Source organism: Brassica napus, chromosome C9 (assembly GCF_020379485.1).
Source record: "Brassica napus cultivar Da-Ae chromosome C9, Da-Ae, whole genome shotgun sequence".
Lineage (NCBI taxonomy): Eukaryota > Viridiplantae > Streptophyta > Magnoliopsida > Brassicales > Brassicaceae > Brassica > Brassica napus.
The window spans coordinates 43,950,953-43,973,097 of record NC_063452.1 but is presented as its reverse complement, the minus strand read 5'-3'; the positions used below and the strand labels follow the sequence as shown (position 1 = coordinate 43,973,097).

At 34.1% G+C, this 22,145-nt stretch overlaps 2 protein-coding genes and 1 long non-coding RNA gene across 4 annotated transcripts; 1 reads left to right on the top strand and 2 right to left on the bottom strand.

Moving 5' to 3' along the window:
• Positions 1-42: 42 nt before the first annotated feature.
• LOC106345789 (PAP-specific phosphatase HAL2-like) lies at positions 43-2,431 on the bottom strand. Its single transcript, XM_013784970.3, has 3 exons — positions 2,105-2,431; positions 999-1,647; positions 43-678 (listed from the first exon to the last, which is right to left on the bottom strand). Exons 1-3 carry the CDS (start codon positions 2,277-2,279, stop codon positions 375-377), a joined length of 1,128 nt encoding a protein of 375 aa, XP_013640424.1. The 5' UTR covers positions 2,280-2,431; the 3' UTR covers positions 43-374.
• Positions 2,432-7,192: 4,761 nt separating this feature from the next.
• On the top strand, positions 7,193-9,262 carry LOC106345790 (protein arginine N-methyltransferase PRMT10). 2 transcript variants are annotated; one of them, XM_013784971.3, is made up of 7 exons: positions 7,193-7,542; positions 7,616-7,808; positions 7,891-7,996; positions 8,084-8,273; positions 8,365-8,550; positions 8,646-8,729; positions 8,852-9,262. In XM_013784971.3, the coding sequence occupies exons 1-7, from the start codon at positions 7,324-7,326 to the stop codon at positions 9,026-9,028; spliced, it is 1,155 nt and encodes a 384-aa protein (XP_013640425.2). In that variant the 5' UTR covers positions 7,193-7,323; the 3' UTR covers positions 9,029-9,262. The 2 variants fall into 2 exon arrangements, with proteins under 2 accessions (XP_013640425.2, XP_048624401.1); XM_048768444.1 differs by having other exon boundaries at positions 7,284-7,542; positions 7,638-7,808.
• Positions 9,263-12,386: 3,124 nt separating this feature from the next.
• Positions 12,387-13,602, bottom strand: LOC106350993. The gene is made up of 2 exons (XR_001271177.3): positions 13,087-13,602; positions 12,387-12,889 (listed from the first exon to the last, which is right to left on the bottom strand). It is a non-coding gene; the product is annotated as an uncharacterized LOC106350993 (long non-coding RNA).
• Positions 13,603-22,145: the final 8,543 nt, after the last annotated feature.

Below are 22,145 nucleotides of genomic sequence, written 5' to 3'. Positions count from 1 at the left end.
TAATATAAATCATATTGAAAAGATAAGAATCATCCCATCAAAAGTTTATTAGCAAAATTTATTGAATGAAAATCAGTACATCCAGTTTTTCATACACGAACTTATAGATCATGTTTAAATATTACAAGTAATGGATTTTTAAATTTAAGGTATACACTATTAAGGTCAACACTTAAGAAAAAATTCTCATAGCTTATGTAATAATCTAGAGAGCGTAAAATCAGAACCAGTGGAAGCAATGATGAAGGCAAACCAAAAGAGCTGATCAAAGTGAAAACTGTTTAGGATAAGGAGATCAGTTTCTTCTTTACATTTGCTTTAAGAACGTAGGCTAGATGATTCTGCATCAAACTGAGGAACGTGGCTAAGCTTATTCAGAGACTAGAAGATTCCCAACTAGCATAAACAGCACCTATAATCTTATCATGCAAAACTGTATTAGAACACGCAATGATTCCTCTGTCAAGACCTTCCAAGTAAACTCCTTTTGAGAAGTCTAACTTTCTCCCGCCCGCATCAGTCACCACACCACCAGCTTCTTCCACAATCACAACTCCAGCTGCGTGATCCCATATCTTCTCCTTGTAACTCGACTGCGCAAACTTCATGAACACTTCAGCGTCTCCACATGCAATCGCTGCATACTTCACCATGCTGTACACTCTCATAGGCTGTTTCCTGAAGAGAAGATTCGTTGGAAATGTAATATATAGAGAGACTTTTGAAAATAAAATAAAATAAACAAATACTCCCTCCGTTTCTAATTGTAAGTAGTTTTGCTTAAAAGCACGAATATTTAGAAAATTATTATTTAAAAGAATATATCATTTAAGCAATTAATTCAACCAATTATTAAAAACCTAACATTATTTCATTGGTCACACAATATCCAATAAATGAAAAAGATGCATTGAAATATGTAAACTAACTTATATTGTGAAACAAACTTTTTTTGCTAAAACTACTTACATTTAGAAACGGAGGGAGTATTAGTTTACCTAACTCCCATGCTATTGGCAAGTCCTGCGGTGAACAAGTGGTTAGAGTTTGCTCTCTCCACTGGCTCACAAACCGTAGCTAAAACCGGATCATCAACTGTCGAAGCCTTAAGAAGCGTTGCAGATTCCGGATATCCATTAGGGAGTAACGGTTGCATCCAGGCTTGACCACTACCTCTCTTTGCGTACATGACACACCCTTTCGAGACTGATCCAGCTCCAGATTGGTTGCAACCGTTACTTAAGCCCTCTTTCTTGACCGGATAATTAGGACATCCTAGTACCCCCAAAAGGACCTTACCGTCCTCAATCAGAGCCAAAGCAACCGCGTACTGATCGCCACGAACAAAACCTAACGTCCCATCTACGGGATCAAGAACCCAGTGTCTTCCCTTTGGACCTCCAGTGGAGTTGCATCGACCAATAGCTTTTAGAATGTCATCCGATCCCAAGGGCTCGTCTGGCTTTGTAAGACCGTATTTGGTAGCTTCAGACAATGCTTCATTGACTGCGTTAGAGACAGCTCCCAAAAGAGCTAAAGACTCGGCCTTGGAGAGGGAATCAGTGTCCTCTTCAGCTACAATAGAAAGGTTCTGAGTACCAAAAACCTCAGCTAAAACCCAGCTCACAATAGCTTGAACACCCCAATCTGTTAACACAACAAAGCCAAGAAACCAATATTTTCACTCTTGCACTCTGTCAGATGACACACACTTTCTCACAACTAAATTTGGCAATGTCGGTAGGAACAAACAAAACTAAGCAACAATGGACACAGAGAGCCTTCATTGAAAAATACAACAAAAATATATTTTTCGACTATTAAACTACTAATAATGCAAACAGTTTATTTGTTCAGACCTGATTACATTAGCACTACTAAACAACATAAAGTGTGGACTTTTTTTGGAACATTGGGTTTCATGTTCAATGAACAAGGGACACGTGTGAGTACGGTTATGCGTTTTAGGCTCAGTTTGGGGATAAAGATTCGCAAACATTAAGAAAATCTAGTATCGCATATTGGTTAATAACCACCCCAGAAGAACTCAAACGAATCTCGAAAACACATGACATCACGATGAATAATAAATGAAAATTTAGACCTGCGACGGTGACAGGGGAATCATCATCCTTGGACTTAACGTGGCCACCGTTACCGTTACCGTTAATGGAGGAAGGAAGACGAAGCTTCTCCTGAACTTTTACACACAGAGAAGAAGCCAGGTGCACCACACGCACCGCCGTCTCCATCTCCCTCGCTAAGGATTCCACCTCCATCGCTGGCGCAATCTGAAATTAAAGGACGGAGGAGGAGGAGGAGATAAAATTATCAAAAAGATCTCCTCCACCTTCTTCACATGCTCTCTCTCTCTCTCTCTCTCTCTATCTCCCACTACCTCTTTCTTCTCTCTTCTCCTTTTGTTTTCACAAAATAATAACTTTATCTTGTTACAAAAAAAAAAAAAAAAAAAAAACTTTATCTTTTATACTTTTTGTGGCTTTTTATAAAAACTCAAGTTCTCTTTGTCTCGTTTGAATAAAATAATAGTCTTACATATTCCGGGATTAAAACACACAATTATGTGAAGATTAAAAAAAAAAGTAACAAGAATTTTAAATTATTAGACATTTTTCATGTTTGATAAATGCCAAAGACAATAAATAATGGTGTACACATAAAAAACGCTTCTTATGGGTTACAGAAAATCTTAACTTCTGATGGGGTTTGTACTTTGCGGACTTGACTTAAAGTTAGTCATCATAGGTGAATAAAGGAACACGTGGGGATTTTTTTTTTTAAAAGTTCGAAATACTAGCCTACGAAATACCATATTTAAATACGTATCCAAAATTAACCCTTTTCATATAATTTATCTTTTCTCGTATTCGTCCATTTTCGTTTTTTTTAAATTGCATGATCTGTGTAACCTGATAATAAAGTAAACAAGTTGCTGATAAACAGACTTGGACGGCTTTTTTTCTTCTCGTCACTTCGGCTTAATAAATAGAGAAAAATATATAACTGAAGACGTCAAATGTATTCAGGCCGTAAAGTTGGAACTGTGCATGCGGACAGGGAACTCATGTGTTTTTTTTTTTTTGCTAAAAGTGTAAATATCATTAACTTGAACGAAGGTCTAATCACAATACAAATTGAAATCTGATCTGCTCGAAAGCTAATTCAGATTCTATTGGCCGCAAAAATATAAAAAACCCGTAGAACCTAGAGAGAACTAAGAGTGTTCAGAGGTGAACAACACTTAAAACTAAGATTATTGCAACAAACATTAGCTATTAGAACCTTACACAAGCATTTCTTGTACCTGAGGCTGAGCCTTAAGCATCGAAGAGTAGGCTAAAACGGTGTTGAAATGCCGACGACAAACCCGGAGATTCTCTCAAGCTGCGACGACGGAGGGCCGGCAACACCCAATCCGGTGCAAGCTGAGGTGGGCTTCGTTGAAGACAACACCAATAACCGCTCGGGAAGCTCACAACCTGACTATCAAAGCTGACCACACTTGTTTTGAAACTCAGGTATCATGGTCAAGCGCAGGCGGTCTTAAGTCCGGCCACGCGACCCAGAGATTAAGTGCAGACAACAAATCAGTCAAGATAAGCATCCCGGAGCATTGCGAAGGAGATGAAGATCTGGAGAAGTCAGTAGACACCTCAAAAACAGATGAATCCAAGTGTGAGCGAGGCTCTAGCATCATGACCTGGAGGGAACACGGCGGGACTGTCCTCGAAGAACCCTGAGTATTCAACCACCAAAGAACAATAGAAAGAGACACAAGCCACAACACAGGGACAAACCATGGAAGCTAACACTTGAAGCAAAGGAAAGAGGCCCTCAACGGAGAGCCACGGCTCCGCCATACTCAGAGAAAACGAATTCTCGAGGAGAGGCTCTAAAAAACCTTGAAGCTACTAGACCCTTGAACCGTCGGGAGGCAAGGCAGCAATGAGAAGAGAGGTAGCTACGCTCTCGAAAAGTCACCACTCTTGAGATTAAGATCTGACCCAGATCTTACGCCGACAGTCGGAGGAGGCAGAGAATCAAGGCCACCGAGAATCGCACCACCATCACACCCTCGTCTGTACTCCAGAGAAGAGAGGCACACGCCTCTAGCTTTCGATTAGATCCACCGAAGAAGAAATCCAGAGTAGCTCGACAAAGAGGAGGTAACGGCGGTCGATGGGATCGATGAAAGTGGCTGAGACGAGCAAAATAGAGGCGGAGGAGGAGACCGGCGGCGACAAGTGCCTTCGATCCCCTCAAAAACAAGATCGATTTGGTGGGATTAGGGTTTGACGGCGTCTGGGTGGAGAGACACTCGAGAGAAAACCTTTCTCTCTCTCTCTCTTGTTTTCGAATCGAATTGATACTTGGGGAACTCATGTGTTGCTGTCCATGACCATGTATAGCTATAATTAAAAAAAAAAAAAAGAAGTAAACCGCTCCCCGGCCAGAGAGAATGTTAAATCACCGGTAGCTACACGTTAGGAATATTTGAGTGTAGTTGGATTTGAACTCTGTCCGCTTAACGACGCTGGAACGCCATACTACCACATGGCGACTAATGTGTGGTTTGTATAACTATAATTAATCAGCCTGGAATTAATTTATGTAAGTAAAAACCTACTAAAAGCTCATGAACCGTCCAAATAATCGACTAATCGTACATTGGATTCTCGTTGTGGTTGGGGTCCTGGGGAACGAATGGTTCATAAACAAAATAGGATTTTTCGTTTTTTTAAGCAAGAAAAAAAAAAGATTTTCGTTATCAAGTTACTTTTTTCATTTTTAGACGTGAGAATTACAGAAGACAAAATATGTTTGGGTTGGAGATGCATTTTTTGCTCAAAAAAGTAGAAGTTCACTTTTAATGAGTGCTAGAAATGTTTTTTTTTTCTTTTTCCTTTTAATTTAAAATAGCAAAGTTGAAAATCACGATTTCTATTTAAAAATATTGGAAAAAATAAGATAAATCCCAAAAATGTTTAGATTTTAAGAATATTGCCAAGATGTTTACGGATGCTAAAGTGCAGTGAAACTTCAATTGTATCAACTATCGAGTGTTAAAAATTCTATAGCACATTTTACTGTATATATATAACTCACTTGTGGTTTAAATTTATGTTTATTAATTAAAAGAGTTCTAATTAAAGATGCTGACGCATATTTGTTGTGATTTTGTGATAAACATGGAAGGGATAAGTTAATGATTTTTAAATATTAAATGTTACTTAAAAAACCTAGTTAAGATACACCAACATTTTTGTGTTCCAATGGAGTCTCTTATTTAGGGGTTTTAAAAAAAAAATTAAACATTGTTTAATTAAAGATAAAATTTATTTATTAAACATTGTTTAATTAAACATTGAGGTCAGATTAATGAGATTCCCAAAATATTTTCAATTTCAAATTGTTTTGTGAAAAACAGCAAACATGAAAAAGCGTAAACTATCTCTATGTATGCATGAAATTCGTTTCCTAGTTTTGCAAGAACATTATTTTGATTAATGTTAATGGGAAAAATCATACAGCAGAAAGAAGCATCCAACACAAAGAAACCAAAAACAAAACAAAAAACATAATGCAGAGAGTGAAGAAACAAAAGGAGATTGACAAAGAGATACCTAACAAATATGTCCATTGCTGTAAATATGCGGATGTAGCGGCGCCGGTGGAACAAAAATAACATGCTCAACATATCCAACACACACAAGAAATTACCAAACAAATCACAACTCTAAATCCAACACTAAGCCCTTAATCACACAATTAAGAAACTTGGAGGAGAGGCCCTTAAGGTAGAAACTACAAACACTAATCACGATTTGATTGCCAGTAAGAGCATTAAAAAAAAAACTTAATGTAAATTCCAAAAAGGAGATTAGAAAACCTGTTGCTCCTGTTACCTCTATTATCCATCTTTACAATTACAGAATCAAAATCTAATACAGAGACATGTAATTGCCAGTTTACCACAACCACAAAACTGCTGAAAACAGCTTCCAAAGTTAGCCAATAATAGAACAAGCTTGTATCGTCTACCAATCTACCCCATAAGAACATATATAAGGACTAACAAGACAGTAGCAGGATGGCTTAAAATGAAATAAGTTCACATGAAGATCATCTTAATAACAACTTTATGTACAATGATCAAGAAACTATGTGAAACGTTGAATACAAATTCATACATAGACAAGATGAATGCAAAGATTCCCAATAGTTAGAGCCACGAAACAAAGCTGCAAAAGTGGCCAACACCTTTGAGTGGGGAAGCGAATCGATGGGATTTATAACGAAGCTATTAATTATAAGACCGTTTCATGTCGTGAGAAGAAGCGCAGAGGTCACCATCTCGGCCGCCGCACGATCAGGAGAGTCGAACTTCCTGTATTTGATCAGTAGTATTAGGGTTAGAGACGACTTCAACTTAAGCGGGCAGGGTAAATCTCACAAATTCGGAGTCCAAGCCCACCAATACGCGGTCCAAGCCCACAATCGCTTAAATGAAGCTGTGCGTTCAGAGGCGCTGGACACGTGTCATCCTCTCGTTCAATGACTTTCCTAGGTGGAATCCTACGTGGCGCAAAGAGGAGAGAGCAAACAGTTCTTTATAATAATAGATTATTACAATCAAATTACGAAGTTTCATTATAATCTATTTAGCTAATCTATTTTTTATCACTAAGTAACACATTAAATCATCATATAATCTTTAACTCTATTACATATGATAACTAACTAACTACAACATATGTGATAATGATAAACAGCTCCACGGATAATGATTACACGATGAAGTTCTCCCTAAAACACTTGGATCAACGGATGGTTATGTATGTACGACATCTTTGATGGACTTGCTCTCTCCGTAACAAACGAGCTCTGCCTACGGTACTTTGGAAATTCTGATAAGCTTCACATCATATAATCATATAATCCGTAAGAAATTGCATAGTCCGGAAGCTTTTGAACTTGTTTATAATCGATCTGTTTGGTATATATATATATATATATATATAGTAATGGGCTTCTTATGAATCTTTTTTTGGTTTTGGATCAGAAAAGAAGCCCAAAAGGCCCATAACTAAGTTGATGGTGCTTATGAATATCACTAGGATTGAATAGCATCGTCCAATAGAGTGATTTAAAAGAAAAAAAAAAGAAGAAGATAATTTAGACAATGATGACGTGTCAAAGTGGTAACAGAAACCCACTAGAAGACCAAAACCCAGCCTGCCGAATCATCAGTTTGCCCTAAAACCTTCCCAAATCGCTTGACCTCCTCACTAACGACGGACAATGAGGAGCGCATACAACGGCGGCGCAATGGGCGGACGTGCTGCCGGAACCGGTGGCGGAGTAAAATCGTCAGCTCCAGTAGACAAAGAAGTAGACTACGCTAATTACTTCTGCACATACTCGTTCCTCTACCACCAGAAAGACATGCTCTCCGATCGTGTCCGTATGGACGCGTACTTCAACGCCGTCTTCGAGAACAAGCATCACTTCGCCGGCAAGGTATGAAACCTTTTGGACTTTCTATATACAACAAGTCATTGGTCTCTCTCTCTCTCTCTCTGTGTAATGGAAGACGGTGTTGGACGTTGGAACAGGGAGTGGGATTCTCGCGATTTGGTCAGCTCAAGCTGGTGCTAGGAAAGTTTATGCCGTTGAAGCTACTTCAATGGCTGATCATGCTCGTGCTCTTGTCAAAGCTAACAATCTTGAACATGTTGTTGAAGTCATTCAAGGTTCTGTCGAAGATATCTCTTTGCCTGAGAAAGGTATTGTTTTTAATTTTGGTTTTGAGTATTATACATTACATGAATCTGATATGTTGTTATATGTATTCAATTTGACGGGCAGTTGATGTGATTATCTCGGAGTGGATGGGATACTTCCTTCTTCGTGAGTCCATGTTTGATTCTGTGATTTGTGCTCGTGACCGTTGGTTGAAGCCCACCGGTGTCATGTAAGTTGATTTCTGTTATTTGAAATATGCATCATAGTTTGGTTTGGGTTTGTTGTTATTGTAAACTAATAATGTTGTTACCAATAGGTACCCTAGTCATGCTCGCATGTGGTTTGCACCTATCAAGTCTAACATGGCAGATCGGAAGAAGAGTGATTTGGATGGGGCAATGGCGGATTGGGATAACTTTTCAGATGAGATCAAAACCTACTACGGCGTTGATATGAGCGTTTTAACAAAGCCTTTTGCTGAAGAGCAAGAAAAGTATTTCATACAGGTAGGTCACTTGAACCTTTTTGCTCTGTAATTTGAATGAAAACTCTTTTTTTTTTTTTTTTTTTTTTTTTTTTTTTGGGGGGGGGGGGCAGACGGGAATGTGGAATGACTTGAATCCACTTCAAGTGATAGGCACACCTACAATTGTCAAAGAGATGGATTGTTTGACAGCTACCGTCAGTGAGATCGAGGAAGTCAAATGTAATGTAACCTCAGTCATCAATGGACAGAACACAAGGCTATGTGGTTTTGGTGGATGGTTTGATGTTCACTTCCGGGTTAGTTCATTTACAGATTCTTTGTGTTGCATCATATTGGTGTGTTGTGTTGAAGAAACTCTTACACTTTGCTGTTACTTGTTTTTTTTTTTCAGGGGAGAAAAGAAGATCCAGCGCAGCAAGAAATCGAGTTGACAACAGCTCCAAGTGAACAGCATTGCACGCATTGGGGACAACAGGTACATACATACATACATACTCGGTCGAATTGTTTCGTTTGTTCAATGCAAAGTTATGCGTTTTCTCTTTCTGTTTGGCGAGAATCGAACTGATAGACTTTGGAATGATCGGAATGTGGCAGGTTTTCATTATGGCTGATCCTATAAATGTTGGGGAAGGTGATCATCTGAACCTTGGTTTGGTGATGAGCCGGTCAAAGGAAAACCACAGACTAATGGAGGTGGAGCTTGAATGTGAGATAAAAGAGGCTTCTGGCAACCCTAAGGAGTCTTTCAAGAAGACCTATTTCATAGAATGATCATTACAGAAACTCCCGTGATGAGCTCTTTTGGTGTTCTTGTATCCAATGCATGAACCCGCATGTAATGTTGTTATACTATTTGCTTCTAACTTTTTTTATGTAACGAGCAATTTACATTGGTAACTTAAAACTGTCTTTACAAGGCTGGCTGTTTTTTTAAAACAGATTTTGATAGTTTAGTAAAACTTGCTTGATTGTTAGCTTTGATTCAATCCATTTTTTTTTGTGTTTGCAGTGTTTCAAAAGACAATGATATGTATTTCATGTTTATTTACCATTGTTGATGCAAAACATTGTTTTTAGGAATTCAAGTTGATTCTCTAGTTCAGCTGCTCGGGTAAAAAAGCTAATCAAAAGTTGATTTGGGATCTGACGTTTCGACCAAAAGAAAGGGAATATGAGAGTAGTAGTTAGAGATAGAAAGAAAGAAAGAAAGAGTGGTTAGCTATATATTATTATTTTTCTTCTTACAAAAATGCTAAAGAACGAAACGCGGCCAATTAAGATTCACGGTTTCGACGTGATTGACGGTTTCGGCGTAACTAACGTTTCATTTCATTTTCTTTTAACTGAGAATTGCAATTTAATCATTTGTATCAATCAGTGTTTTAGGTATGCCGATTCAAATAGAATTTTGATAATGTATTTGTAAGTTGTTAAGCCAATAATTTTCTTACAAGTTTTACATACAATTTTTTTTATTAAATGTAAAATTGATTACAAATGTTTTACAACAAAAGTGCAATATGTTTTTGAATGTAGACACGTTTCCTAAATATTACAAAGAGAAAGTTGAAAATTTGAAATAGCTTTAGCTTCGTGTTTCAGACCAACTTTTAAATAGAGTATATATTTGTGTCTCCCATAGCTCAAGGTAGACTAGTAGAGGCGACTTCATCCGGATGTTCATTAAAATCACCAAATAAAATCATTTAAAAAAAAAAAATAGAACAATTATGGTTACTGCGAACATTTTCTCACAGTTCTCTTCTTTCCTCTACAGTTTCTTTATATTCTTTATCAAAGAATTCATATATATACCCTTCAATTTTATTATATTCATAGTTTGATAGTATCGACTATTTCTGAATACCAAATCACTAAGCTTTTCTATTTTTTTTTTCATTTTTCTTGTTTTTCTAGAACACAGAATTTTATAGATGTATTAGTACCAATTTAGCAATGAATAATGAAGTATTTTTTTGATTTGTAACATTCCAGAAAATATTAGACATATAAATATTTTCTGGTCCTTTTACTTGTTTCATCAAATTAATAATTCTTGATGTTTTAAATGTTCTGAGTCTGTTGGCTGCTTGCAGAAGAGAAGTTCGAATTCCTGGCTCCCTAGGTTTAATTACTTTTGAGAACAATATTAAATTGGAAGCACTTTCATTTTCTATCGCTTATCAAATTAACTATATGCTGCTACATATATTAGTGTTTCGATTTTTGTTTTCACATTTTAAAGAACTAGACACAATAATCAATATTACATATTCATATTGGCTTTTGAAACATATATTAAATGAAATTGATGATTTTGGAAGTGGGTCTAACATTCCGGTGAGAGCGATTATTTTTAACTAAACAAACTAGGTATGGACATAAAATTCGGAACCCGAAATCCGAACTGAATCCGAACCGAAAAACCTGATCCGTTATCTGACCTGAAACGTAAAAATACCCTAACGGATCTTGTAGGATGGTACAAAAAATATTCGAACCCGAAGTGTTATTAACCGAACCCGAACGGATAACCCGAAAAATCCGAAATTAATAGTCAATATATATATTTTGAAATATATATAAGTATTCCAATTATTAAATTCAATATTTGTGGTAATATTATATATAATAATAAATATTAAAATTCTAATAAATGCTTTAAGTACACAATTAGTTATAAATAAGTATTTTATAATTTGTTCATTGAAATAAAAAGTTTACTCTGTATAAGACAATACATATTGTTTACAAATGATGTTTGTTTTCATGATTGATTTAACATTTTATTGTTATTTTATATGTGATAGATTAATTTTTATTTAATTTAGATGTTTTTCTTTATGTTTTACTTCAAAAATTTTGTTTTTTACTTTGATTATATCAAAACCGAACTGATATAACCCGAATCCGTACGATATATGATTACTTTATGGATTTTATGATGTAATACAATTTTGAACCGAACCCGAAGTGTTATTATCCGAACCGGACCCGTACTAATAAAATTTTAGTATGAGACCTATAAGCGTAAACCCGAAAATCCGAAAACCCGAAAAATCCGATCTGAATACCAACGGGTATCCGAACGTCCAGACCTAGAACAAACCGGATATTACGTAATATATTTTCCCCGAAAATGACACATATTATCATGTTTGTCCATCGTGATTTATAGAAGCTAACAACCCACAGAATAGAGAGAAGATATCATAGAAAACTTTGATTTAATTCTGCGATACAAACTAAGCGTATAATTACTAAATAATATTTTCGACCTACTCTAAAATTAATATATGTCATAGATAGACATTTCCAATCGATTTATCCTACTAGAAGACGTTGGACCATTGTCTTTTTTTTTTTTGGAAACACCGTTGGACCATTGTCTAATCATCGAATTTATACATAATTAATGAATCTTATGAAAGATAAATTACTATAATCACACCTTACAAATAATTTCAACGCGTCTGAATATGATATTAACTTTATGTGCCGTTAAGGCCAGAAAGTTATATAATAAACGAATCTGATTTAAAAGTCTAAAAGTTAGTACGTAGTCGTCTTCTAAATTCCAGCATTCGAACAATAATAAGTTAAAAACTTTTTAAAGTAAATAATAAAGATTGTTATAGGAATCATGTGGTTCGATATAGGAACGCATGTGCAAGCACATGGTGCGACCTAACGCCTTCATCCTCTCCACTAGCATAGTATTATTTTTCTCCGGATATATATTATAGTTTTTTTTTTGACTAAAATATATATTATACTTTATTCGGCTGTGTATGCCATATGAGAACGAAAATTTTACGTCGTGTTATGATTCACAAACCCCACCCCACCCCACCCAAAAGGCTCACATGAGTACCTCCTGAGTTGATTACTTAATAGGCCGCATTTTGAGTTTAGTTTGCACTCAGAGTCACTTCTCGCTTGTGCTATACTTTCACAAAAACTGAGGCTGTTTGTTGACGAAATTGTCTTTAATGAAGAGAACCGGAAGTATGATTTTGGTTGGCGAATTGTTACGATGTAAATAGAGTTGTTTGTTGGTTTAGTTTAGTTATATTTATTTGCATTTATTAGATTTGATGTCTTGGCTTTTGTGTTACATTAATAGCCATAAGATGAAAAATAATTTTTTAATCTGACGGCTGATGTTAAAAATAAGCTTGGCATTACATGACGACAATGACATGAAATTCTTCGTCTCGTATGTGAGGAAGCTCTAGACTCTCTTTGTGACAGATTAAGTTTAGAGCGTTACTATCATACAAAGTATAACATGTTGGATGAGGTGGAGAGTCCTGCAGATTTAGCCTATGAGCGCTACTATAGTACAAAGCAGAATATGGTTGAGGAGATGCAGGAGCACACACAGCGGAAAGGTGTTCGGTGGAATTGTAGACGGGATAGTCGTGGACGAGTGAGGTGTGGACGAGTGGTGTGTGGACAGAAGAGTTGAAGACGGGAGAGTTGTGGACGTGTGAGTTGTGGACGGCTAGCCATGTAAGGGGAGTTGTGGACGTAATGTAGTGTGCCGTATTGGCTGACCACAAGGGAGACGGTTGTGGTCAGTCGCAAACATCATCGGTGGGAGACGGTTGTCAGGAATTTTTTGTCCTGCTGTGAAATCCAAAGGGTAATATGAATCTCAGAGACCGTAATCGAACAATCTAATTTATAAAACTCGAAATCAATGGCAGAATCCAGATCTAAACAATCTTAATGCTAAAAACAATACAAAATCCAACAAAAAAAAAGCAACCGGACAAATATCCCACTTTTTACTTTTCAGATAATCAAACAAACACGAACTGGACCTCAAAGTTCTAAGAAGAACATGCATCTCGAGAGGTGGTGACTTTGATAGAAATACGCAAGAATCCTACGCAAGTTTCTGGAAGAATGAATTTGAGGGATTAGAGTTTTTGAATTGGTAAAGTAAAAATATAGAAGAAGAAAGGGTCACGTGTTGTTTTGATTAACCGATTAAGAAAATGAGAAGATAGAGAAAAGAAAGAAGTAAAGTTGGTTCTCCTTTAGTTAAAGGGCAATATGGTCTTTCATACACTATAATGTGTGTTTCAAGTGGGATGTGGCTTGTGGCGTAATTCGAAAGCGAGAAAGTGACTGAGAGCATAAATTTTTCCCCGCCAAAAGCAAATAAATGCATGTTACGTTTTATATTAATAATTTTACTAGCAACACTGCTGACCGATGAAATCACGAAAATAGAGAAAACGTGTGTGTTTTTTTCTTATGGAATGGAAATATGGAACCATAATATTAATAACTTTATTTAGCTGCAAAAGTATAAAAGTAGTATTTTTTTCTATCAGAATTGCTATTTTTATATCTGGTCTTAAATAAACTTATTAAACATCAGTTTTACTTATCAAAATTTATACGTTTTTTTTAACACCAAATTTTTTATACAAGTTAAAGATCAAAATACTAAGGCACATATATTATGGATAATTTTGTTTTTCATGTTTTTGACGAATAATTACATAGAACTGGCTATGAATATTCTACTAAATTACAGAATGATTTCGCATGTTTGTAGGGGTTAAATAATCTATTTTGCAACTTTTAGTTGTTTTTAATAAAAAAAATTCTTACTGATAATCGCGAAAAGTAGCAATTTATAATAATAATATTATGTGTAACAAATTAAAATGTGTTATTACGTTAAATATTTGTTCTCTATGTGCGTCCTTGTTTCCGTTAAGACACAAAGTCACTCGTCACAGTTCTGGTTTCGTCACTCGTGTAATGTTTTGTTTTGGTAACGCAAATGCAAACGGTGCGACGCACCGTCGGTTGTGGCGCCGTCATCTATGTCTCTACCCCCTTCTTCCAAAAGCCGCGTTTGTGGGCTCCGCTCAAATTTTGAGTTTCTTTATTTATTTTAGAGTTTCTTTATAGGTACCACTGCTTGATAAGGATGTATGCGTACTAGTATTATACTCCTTTTGTAGTGTTACTTTTACGTATTAATTAACTCATTTAATCCGCTTGGTTTAGAAGGCAATTGAAGCCATAAATAGATGAGTTGAATTAACTTATTCATTCATCCGCGATAAATTTTATAGTTGAGAAACTGGCTGGTTTGACCTATTTAAACAGTTATAACTTGCTGGTTTTACTTGTACCTCTGCTACCAATTTTTAAAAAGCTATATATGTATATTATTGGGAAATCTGTTTTTTTAGAGCAAAAAAATGGTAACTATGTCCCTTTAGACTAAATTATACTACTTTATGTCATATTAGACTAATTTTTTCCAAAATGGCAGTAATGCCCTTAAAATTGTAATTTTTTAAAAAAAGATATATATTGAGTTCGACAAGGGGGATCGATCGATCCCACTTTACAAGTTATAGTGGATCGATCGATCCCGATCATTATTCAGAACAAAAAAAAACGCGAAATATATACTGATCGACCTGGTCCATTTCACTCGATCGGCGAAGGTCGATTTACACCGATCGACCGATCTGTAAGAATAGATCGATCGATCCCGTGCCGAGGAAAGAATCCCAAATCGATTTTTTTGGTTTTGTATGATTATATCCGGATTGATTCCCACTTGATTTGAACCGACCAAGCATGATTTCAACTCTTTAAACTCGATTTCTCTGGGATGAAAGTGAATATTCTCAAATATTCTCAAATATTTGAATTTCTAAAGATAGGAATTTGAATTTCTAAAAATAGGACACGCCTCTTCAAGAATTTTCCATCGACAACAACCAGTAGCACCCCTTTAAATTTGAATTTCTAAAAATAGGATATTTTTCTTTGGGATGAAAGTGAATATTCTCAAATCGATTTGTCGCTTTTTTTTGTTCCTTTTTCGTTTTTTTTTTTAAATCGATTTTTAAAAAAAATATAAAAGTGAATATTCTCAAATATTTTGTTTCCATATTTTTAGAAACTAATTTTGTATCCGTAGAATACAACTAATATGTAGAAATCAGTTTCTACAGTTTTTTTAGAATTATAGTAATGTTTAGAATTTGATTTCTACATGTTTTAGATTTATAGTAAATCTGTAGAAGTCGGTTTCTACATGTTTTAGAATTAGATTAATGTGTAGATTTTGATTTCTAAGAATTTTAGAATGGTAGGTTAAGCGCGGAATGTGTATTCTACATATTTGTAGAATACTCCTATTTACGTAGATCACGTATTCTAAGCATTGTAGATTCAATGAAAAAAGTAGATTTCGTTTTCTACTTCGTAGAATGTCATTTCTACTTCTTTTAGAACATGATCTGAAATTTATAATTTTAACTTTTTTATAACTGGAAAATATACCATTAAGTTCATATAGGTATTTTAACAAATGTTACTATTTTTCCAAATTTTTTTTGTTTGTAAAACTATTTAATAAAATTATTTTCATAAATATTAAAGGGTATTATAGGAAAATATGACACAAAATATAGATTAGTGTAAAAGGATATAGTTACTATTTTTTTGCTCTAAAAAAACAGTTTTCCCATTATTATTTTAGTATATGCTAACAAATGCATTTAACTTACTAGTTGAAACGTATATATAGTTGACAAAAAAAAAAGTTGAAACATATATAAGACGAATTTCTTTTTATCATTAATGCAAACGTTCGACTTTGATATGGTTAGAGCATCATCATTAGTTGGATATTTTAACCAAGTTCTTTCCATAAATATATATGAAAAAAGGGTGAATTTGCGAAATAGCTAAGTTTGGGAAGATAATTAAGTGCATGTCACTGATTTTGACATAATTAGGTAACTAACAATTGTGTCTCTTTTGATCCGGTTTTAACCATTTTCGTACAAGTAGCAGGTGAAAGGGAAAAAGGTAAGATGACGTAGACAAAAAAAAAAAATATGGCTAGTATTATAACAAATAATATATGGCCAGGAGTGGAGAAAAAAGAGACATCCAAGTTACATATTTATTGACCACATATGTATGTACTGAATGTTATATTCCACATTACACGAAGTAGTATAAGAGGACTAAAACCACATCCATAATCCTTAAATACTAAACACTATCTCAACTCCAAAATATTGAATCATAAATCCTAATCCAAATATAAACTATATTTAGGTGACTGAATGACAGTAAAATGAATAGATAAAATATAAGACTTTTCAATAAAGAATGCATTCCATATTAACCCAATACACAACTTTTAAATACTAAACTCAAACCAAATTTTAAAATACTAAACCCAAATATAAACCTTAATTATCAACCCTAAACCCAATTATCAAAATATGAAAATAATATAATATTAAACTAAATTCAGGCCTAGCTTTTAAATAGTATAGGGCTCTAAGACCATCTCCAAAGAAACTCTATTTTTTTCTCTATAAATTTACACCAAAATAGAGTAACTCTATTATAGTGTAACTTTTTCTCCAATAGTGTTATTCTATAATATAGTTACTCTATTATAGAGTGAAATATAGAGGAATGTCACTTTTCCACTCCATTGGAGCAAAAGTTACACTATAATAGAGTTACTCTATTTTGGTGTAAATTATGGAGGAAAAAATAGAGTGTCATTGGAGATGCCCTAGCCCAACACACAACTTCTAAATCCTAATTACAGACATAACTTTTGAATACTAAACCCTAAACTGCTATCACTAAACCCAAACCTCAACTTCTATTTTTCAAATACTAAACCCTAAATCCTAATCAATAAACTCTAACCCAAATAGAATGGAACAAAATACATAATATAGTACATATTGGTAAACAAAATAGAACATTATTTACTAATCATCAAATGGAACGATAATGATAGGGTCACTAAACTCAAACCTCAACCCTACCTTCCAAATACTAAACCCTAAATCTTAATCATTAAACCCTAAACTCAAGTATAAACCCTAAACCCTAAACCCAAATAGAATGGAACAAAATATCATATTTCTCAAATGTTGATATGGCTATGCCTTCATGGAAGGTGGTAATGTTTGCTTCAATGTCAATCTCAATCGTACATAAACTAAACCCAATCAACAAATCACTAATCAATAAATAGAATAGTACAAACTGATGAAATTATGAAATGTTTATGATTGCATGTAAGAAGTTAATGATGATCCCAACCCCAACTACCAACTACTAAATACTAAACTCTAAACTCTAAATCCTAATTACTAAACCCTAAACCTAAATAAATAGATTAAGCTAAACCCTAATCAAGGAAGTATAAACTCAAATAGAATGTATATAATATGGTTTACTATACCCAAACATTTACTTAGTAAATTTAAACCCTAGGCAGGAACCTATAAACTCAAATACAATCTATAAATTGTTTTCCAATATTAAACACTTGAAAGCACATTTACTTGGTTAGCATGTTGCATATCTTATATTCCATATAGTCTAGGTAGTATAGTAAACGAATGTTCCAAATAATCAAATTTGTCCAACACTCGAAAAATGAATTTCATATTACAATCAATCACACAAAATGACAAAGAACAGACCTATCAAATTAAAAAAACATGACATATTATTACATTTTTAAGGAGTAGTATATAAATATGTCTCAAATAGTATGGTAACCGTACATAGGTAGCTATACTTAAGAATATATACTATACTATTCATTTCACCGAATATAGTATAGACAACGAGTTCATCTTCTTCAATTCTTCTTTTTTTAGACAGGTTGATACACATTTATTTCGTTCACCATCATTATTCTTCACCACCATATAGAGATCGTCTTCATCTCCTCTCTTTTTCCCGACACGACGATGCTTTTGCCGACTCGCCGTCGTTGTTCTTCACCACTGAATCTGTAAAACAAAAACATAAACGAAAACAGAGTATGGAAACAAAAGCATGATTGTGAGAGTCAATTGTTTTGAGAAAAAAAAGAAAAAAAATGAAAGAGTTGTTGTGGGTGCTCACCGTCTACGCTTTCATCGTTGTATGTACTTCACCACTGGATCTGTAAAACAAAAACAGAAACAAAAACAGAGTATGAAAACAAAAGCATGATTGTGAGAATCAACTGATTTAAGAAAAAAAGGAAAAAAAATGAAAGAGTTGTTGTGTGTGCTCATCGCCTATGACTTCATCGTTGTCTCTTCTTTAGAACAATTGATTGTTCTTTTGATGAGAAGAAATTCAATTCAAAAAGATGTGTGAGTAGTGAAAGACCACGTTTTACTTTTTACAGTTACAAATTATTAATGAAATTTTGTTTTCTCTGTGCAGGTTTCACCGGTTGTATACAAGGGTATAATGGCATTATTATACAAAAGACACAATACATATTTGCAAACTAGGTCTTTTTGTCATACAATGAATTATAATTTGTTTGAAAGTTATACAGCTCAATCCCCCTAAAAAAATAACAGAGAGGTGAAAAACTTTTTCTCGAATGATAGACTCGACATTTGTAGAGTCTATATGAATCACTCGATATTTTTTTTTAGAAACTCCTTTAAAAAACTTTCAATTTTTATTGGTTTATTTTTTCATATAATTAGAATTTACCTAGATTTATCATAAAACAAATTAAACTAATATAATATTATGCGAGTTCTTTTGCAAGAGTTACGAATGTTTTTTTTTTTTGGGTCTAAATGTTAAAATTTATACCATTTTTTAAGAGTTTAAAATGTTGCGAAAAACACAACTTTTTAAGAGTTATGAATATTGATGCTCTTTCTTAGGTTTCTTCTACCTGCTGTCAACCATTTTTATTGACAAAAACATTGAAATCATGTTTTGGTATACGAAATCTAACTTACTAGCATTCCCTAGTTGATATTGAATATCATGACTTCTACACTAACAAGTAGACCTCCAGTATATATATGCTTGTTTCGTCAATTAACTAAGAAACAACAACAAAGTTCAGTTTCTAGCTATCATATGTACATGCTTCATTGCATTGCCACAGTAAGTTTATATAGTTACTATTTATAAGTTGAGTTTGTTAAAATGCTAAACCCATCATCAAATGTGCTATATAAAACTGTTGTTGATGATGTGGTATGTGATAACGACGTATCAAACTTTATCATATGACAAAATATATGACTAGATGTTTAACATGTATATATCAAACTGATCCAATCCAAACTTCACCACAATCACATAATATACTTTGCAAAACATTACATATAAAACACTTGTAATAAAGATGGATAATTTATTCACAAATAAATACAATTATCAAACCCAGTATGATTGAGAGAGTATGCGAGATAACAAGTTAAGTCCCGCATTGGAAATTAGACAAAGAAAAAGTCTAATATATAAAGAGATATCCAACTCTATTAGTACGAGGTCTTTTGGGAAGGAGCCCAAAAGTAAATCCATGCGGACCAGTCTCTTAGGTCCAAAGTGGACAATATCGTACTAATCGGATAATATAGAGTTGGATATGGGCTCACACAATTCCATCAATTGGTATCAGAGCACCAGGTTTGACGAAGATCGATAAGAAGACCAAAATACCCTTTAAGTAAGGACGGGACCCTTCAAGATGGAAGAAGAAGTCTGTGGAAGAGATCTAGTTAGAAGATCATGGAACCTGTGATGTTGTGGGACAAACATCTTCAAAGGAACGAGAGATGTTGTGGAGACGCATTCTCAAGGAAGAAAAAACACACGAGAAGAGTGTGACCTTTAGTTTGAGGGGGAGAATGTGAAATATCAAACAAAGTCCCACATTGGATATTAGACGAAAGAATGTCTAATATATAAAGAGATGTCCAACTCTAATTAGTACGAGACATTTTGGGAAAGAAATCAAAAGTAAATCCATGCGGGTTTGCCTAAGGCCCAAAGTGGACAATATCGTAATAATCAGATAATATAGAGTTGAACATGGATTTAATAAATCCCAACAATTGGTATCAAAGCACCAGGTTTGACGAAGATCTGCAAAAAGACCAAAATACCCTTTAAATAAGAATGAGATCCTTTAAGGTAGAAAAATGAGGTTTGGCAGAGATTAGTCAGAAGATCATGAAACCTGTGATGTAGTGGGAGAAACATTCTCAAAGGAAGCCCTGCGATTACTGGTACAAGGTGGTACCGAAGATAATTTGCCGAAGGAAACATACGAGATGAATGTGGTCCTTACCTTGACGGGGAGAATGTGAGATAACAAGTTAAGTCCCACATTGGAAATTATACAAATAAAAAGTCTAATATATAAAGAGATATCCAACTCTAATAGTACGAGACCTTTTGGGAAAGAGCCCAAAAGTAAATCCATGCGGTTTAGGTCCAAAATAGACAATATCGTACTAATAGGATAATATATAGTTGGATATGGGCTCACACAATTCCATCAGAGTAAATCCCCTCAAATCTCATATATCTAAACTTTTGTTTTTTGAATTACATGAAGTTCGGGCTGAAGCCCTAATTTCCAAGACCGAAACCACAACATATAATATTAGTTTCGTCTAAGTGGATATTCGAACTGGAGACCTCTAACACAATGGCCAGGGTCATTTGTAGTTGAGCTAATGACCTCTGGTATATATCTAATTTTTTCTAAGCTAAAATTTTGTATTCGCAATTGATTTGAGTTATAAAAAATGCTCTAATGGATCATGTAAGTGATATAAAATATATTCAAATCCGAAGTATTATTAACCAAATATGAACATGTAAAAAAATTGAAATTAAAAAAACACATTCAAAATAAGTACTTTAAATATAAAAAACTTTAAATATTCAATTACATGTACATTTTGATATGATATCTTAAAATATAAGAATTCCAAAATGTTATTAACCAAAAAGTTTGAATCCGAAATAATTATTAGTTAAAATCATAAATTATACTAAGACTTAAAATATTATTAATTAAAGGAAAATTGCCAAAAATACCACATTCATAATACTATTTTTCACGTTTATACTAACCACTTTTATCTTTACTTTTAAAGAGGAAAAAAAACATTTATAACCTTAGGGTTAACTAATCTACTTAGGGTTTAGAGTTGAGGGGTAGGTTTTTGGAATATGAAATTTATGATTTTAATAAATATATAAATAAATACTTAAAAAATATAGTGTTTTTTAAATAGATTCAAAAATAGTTTTCAATTTTCAAAAAGAAATTTTGAAAAAAAGAATTCAAGAAAAAAATTTATAAAAAGTTTGAATTTGAAAAAGTATAATTCGAAAACATAAAAAAATATTTCTATTTATTTAAATAATTATTTATCATATATATATATAAGAAGGGTATAAAAATCTTTTTGCCTCTTAATGATGATAATATTTTTGAAAATGCCTTAGTGGTAAATATGAAGCTTTAACAGGCTAAACAAAAAATCTGAATTAAAACGGGCATCCGATCAGAATTCAACATAAAACACAATGGATTGAAACAAGCGGTGGTGATAATAGTGACCCACATATACTTCAACTAGAACCAAAAGACGTACGTTTCCATTCAATATTCTTCTTATCTTTTTGGAAAAAGACTACAAAACTATAAAAATTAACAGCTAATACCCGCCGCGATTTGATGGAAGTATACAACAGACAAGAAGATAAGTTTAATCAATAATCATTATTAAACTTGAGAAGCACAAAACTAACCTTATTATTAATTCTTTAACCCTAATTTTCTATTTAATTAGTTAGGAGTCTCTCTCTCTCTCTCACACACCTCCTTTTGTGTAGGCCTAGGCCTGGGATTTTTATCCATAACCGAATATCCGAACCGGAACCGACCCGAAATGGACCGGTTCGGTTCGGTTTCGGTTCTAGGCAATTTTTCCGATGGGTATTAGTGTTAATTATCCATGGGTATCGGTTCGGTTCCGGTTTTTACCCGAAACCGAACGGATACCCGTTTAACCCGAATTCT